The following is a 3811-nucleotide window of genomic DNA, read 5'->3' on the forward strand; positions in this document are numbered from 1 at the left end:
CTGTTTGTTGCAAAAATGGCTACCACCGTCACTCACAAGACCCTTGGGAACTCCATATCTAGTGAAAATATGCTTCTTAAGGAATTGAAGGACAATTTGTGCATCACAGGTGGTTGTGGCTATGGCTTCCACCCACTTTGAGACGTATTCTACTGCCACCAAAATATATCTGAAAGAATAGGAAGGGGGGAAAGGTCCCATGAAGTCAATACCCCATAAATCAAATAATTCCACTTCCAGAATGAAGTTTTGAGGCATCTCATTCCTTCTTGTCAAGCCTCCTGTTCTCTGGCATTCATTGCATTGGTGAACAAATTCTCTAGCTTCTTTGAAGATAGTTGGCCAATAGAACCCACTCTGTAGTATCTTTGCAGCTGTTCTTTCTGGGCCAAAATGTCCACCATAGGCTGATCCATGACAATGCCACAATATATTTCTTATTTCACTCTCAGGGACATATCTCCTAATTACTCCATCAGAGCATCTGTTGAATAGGAAAGGTTCATCCCACAAGAACTTCCTTGCTTCATTGATTAACTTCTTCACTTATTGCTTAGATAATTCTTGAGGTATCTTCCTCTCTACTTTGTAGTTTGCTATATCAGCAAACCAAGGTGCTTGTTGAATCTGTAGCAGATGTTCATCTGGGAAGCTTTCATTCACAGGCTGTGAGGCTTCTTGAATTGTTTCTTGTGGTAGTCTTGATAAATGATCAGCAACATAGTTTTCAGTGCCCTTCCTGTCCTTTATTTCAATATCAAATTCTTGTAAGAGTAATATCCACCTGATAAGTCTTGGTTTAGCATCCTGTTTTGACATTAAATACTTAATGGCAGCATGATCAGTATAAACCACAATTTTGGATCCTATCAAGTACGATCTAAACTTATCAAATGCATAAAAAACAATTCCTTCTCTGTTGTGGTGTAATTTTTTTGAGCTTCATTCAATACTTTACTTGCATAATATATGACATGATGCAAGTTTCCCTTCTTTTGTCCAAGCACAGCACCAATTGCAACGTCACTTGCATCACACATGAGTTCAAAAGGTAGTTCCCAATCTGGGGGTGTGATGATTGGTGCTGTTGTGAGTATGTTTTTTAAAGTTTCAAAGGCATGCTAGCAATTTTCATCAAAAACAAAAGGAGTATCAATCATAAGTAGATTACTCAAAGGTTTAGCTATTTTAGAAAAATCCTTGATAAACCTTCTATAAAATCCTGCATGCCCCAAGAAACTTCTAACAGATTTCACATTAGTTGGTGGAGGGAGCTTCTCTATGATTTCCACTTTTGCCTTGTCAACTTCTATCCCTTTTCTTGAAACTTTGTGACTAAGAACAATCCCCTCACGTACCATGAAATGGCACTTCTCCCAGTTCAAAACCAAATTAGTTTCTTGGCACCATTTCAAGACAAGAGTTAGATGTTGCAAGCAAGCATTGAAATTATCACCAAAATCAGAAAAGTCGTCCATGAAGACCTCTAAGAACTTTTTGACCATATCTGAAAAAATTGCAAGCATACACCTTTGAAAAGTGGCTGGGGCATTGCATAACCCGAATGGCATTCTTCTATAAGCAAAAACTCCAAATGGGCATGTGAACGAGGTCTTTTCCTGGTCTTTTGGATCCACCACTATCTGATTATACCCGGAGTAGCCGTCAAGGAAGCAATAGTAAGCATGGCCAGCTAATCTATCAAGCATTTGATCAATAAAGGGAAGAGGGAAATGGTCCTTGCGGGTGGCATCATTTAGCCTCCTGTAATCAATGCACATCCTCCATCCTGTTACATTTCTTATGGGAATGAGTTCATTCTTTTCATTAACAATGACTGTCATTCCACCCTTCTTTGGTACCACTTGGACTGGGCTTATCCATGAGCTATCAGAGATAGAATAGATTATCCCTGCATTCCACAACTTTATCACTTCCTTTTGGATGACTTCTTTCATAGTGGGATTTAGCCTTCTCTGGGGTTAAACCACTGGTTTGGAATTGTCCTCCAAGAGGATCTTATGCATACATACTGCTGGGCTGATGCCTTTCAGATCGTCAATGGTCCATCCTAGTGCATCCTTGTGGGCTTTGAGTACATCAATAAGTTCTTCTTATTCCCTTTTTGTTAGGGTTGAGTTGATGATTACTGGGAAACTCTCTGATGTGCCAAGGAATGCATATTTGAGATGGTTTGGTAATGGCTTCAGTTCTTATTTTTGCACTTCTTCTTTCTTGTCTGGCTTCGCCTTTTGGTTGGTAGAAATTTCAGCTGCCTGCTCCTTTGTTGTCTCTTGACCACCTTCCTCTTCTTGTTCATGATGATTGGCTTCTAACATTTCTTCTACCAGGTTTTCTATCATGTCCACCCTTAAGTAATCTTCTTGTTCAGGGGGGTGTTGCATTGACTTGAAGACATTTATGACCATTTTCTCATTGTGTACTCTGAAGATCATTTCCCCTTTTTCCACATCAATTATAGCTCTTGCGGTTGCTAAAAATGGCCTTCCCAAGATGATTGAATTGTTTCCTTCCTCTTCGTTGTCCAAAATTACAAAGTCTGCAGGGAAGATAATCTCCCCAACTTTCACTAACAAATTTTCCACAATTCCATTGGGTGTCTTAGTCGATCTATTAGCCATGACTAGTGACATCCTGGTGGGTTTGAGTTCTTCTATAGCCAGCTTCCTCATCATAGACAGGGGCATTAGGTTGATACTAGCTCCGAGATCACAAAGAGCCTTGTCTAATGTCATTTTGCCTATGGTGCAAGCAACTACAAAACTTCCTGGATCTTTATGCTTTGGTGGGATCCCCTTTTGAAGTACTACGCTACATTCTTCAGTGAGAAGTACAGTTTCCTTCTCCAGCCAGCTTCTTTTCTTGTTAATGAGTTCCTTCAAGAACTTGGCGTATAAGGGCATCTGTTCCAATGCCTCAGCCAGGGGAATGTTGATTGCCAGCTTCTTGAAAGTTTCCAGGAATTTGCGGAAGTGTTGATCTTTGGTTTCTTTGTTGAACCTCTGTAGATATGGCAGCGGAGGAATGAAGGCTTTCTCCTTTTTCTGTGCTTCTTCCTCTCCCTCATGTATATTGATTGGTTGGTCTTCTTTTCTTTTGGGGTTCTCTGTGCTCTTGTTTGGCACCATATTTTGATCATTGGCTTCCTCTGTATCTGTTGGCTTTTTGCTGCTCTCCACTTGCTTCCTTGTAGTTTCATTGTTGCTCATCAATGTTCTCCCACTTCTTAACTGTATTGCCTTACACTCTTCCTTAGGATTTGGAATTGTGTCACTTGGTAGTGAACTTGATGGTCTCTCTGTTGCAAAGTGTTTAGAGAGCTGGCCTATTTGTCTTTCCATGTTCTTGATAGAAGCTTCTTGATTTTTGGCCGTCATTTCTTGGTGTTTCCACATTTTGTCTATCAAGGTTTCCAGGTTAGTGATTCTTTGAGATTCTGGTGATGCTTGTGGTTGGTTGTGAGATGTGGGTGGTGGATGATAGGTGTTTTGGTTGATGAGTTGGTTATGGGTTGGATAATGGTTAGAGTTGGGGCAAGTGCTTTGCGGTTTTCTGAATGAATTTTGGTTGTTTTGCTGGTTGTTCCTTGGGTTATTTTGGGTTGTATTTCTTTGCCATGGCTGTTGGTTATGGTTATGATTATCTTCCCATCTGAGGTTGGGGTGATTCTTCCAGGAAGGATTGTAGGTATCACCATAAACTTCATTCTGTCCAGAGTTTTGGTTATGCATGTACTGCACTTGCTCCTGTTGTTGCTCTTCTTGGCTTTCTTCATTCTGCACCCATACAG

At 40.4% G+C, this 3811-nt stretch overlaps 1 protein-coding gene across 1 annotated transcript; it reads right to left on the reverse strand.

Annotated features, from left to right (window-relative positions):
• Positions 1 to 2213: 2213 nt before the first annotated feature.
• On the reverse strand, positions 2214 to 3398 carry LOC130966159 (uncharacterized). The gene is made up of 2 exons (XM_057890928.1): positions 2937 to 3398; positions 2214 to 2816 (listed from the first exon to the last, which is right to left on the reverse strand). Exons 1-2 carry the CDS (start codon positions 3396 to 3398, stop codon positions 2214 to 2216), a joined length of 1065 nt encoding a protein of 354 aa, XP_057746911.1.
• Positions 3399 to 3811: the final 413 nt, after the last annotated feature.

Source organism: Arachis stenosperma, chromosome 3 (genome assembly GCF_014773155.1).
Source record: "Arachis stenosperma cultivar V10309 chromosome 3, arast.V10309.gnm1.PFL2, whole genome shotgun sequence".
NCBI classification, from domain to species: domain Eukaryota; kingdom Viridiplantae; phylum Streptophyta; class Magnoliopsida; order Fabales; family Fabaceae; genus Arachis; species Arachis stenosperma.

Excerpts from the sequence above, each read along its gene's own strand:
- LOC130966159 (XM_057890928.1), bottom strand. The coding sequence starts at position 3,398 with ATGACGGCCAAAAATCAAGAAGCTTCTATCAAGAACATGGAAAGACAA. Across the intron at positions 2,817-2,936 it reads TCAACATTCCCCTGGCTGAG|GGGATCCCACCAAAGCATAA; the intron begins GCATTGGAACAG and ends GTACTTCAAAAG.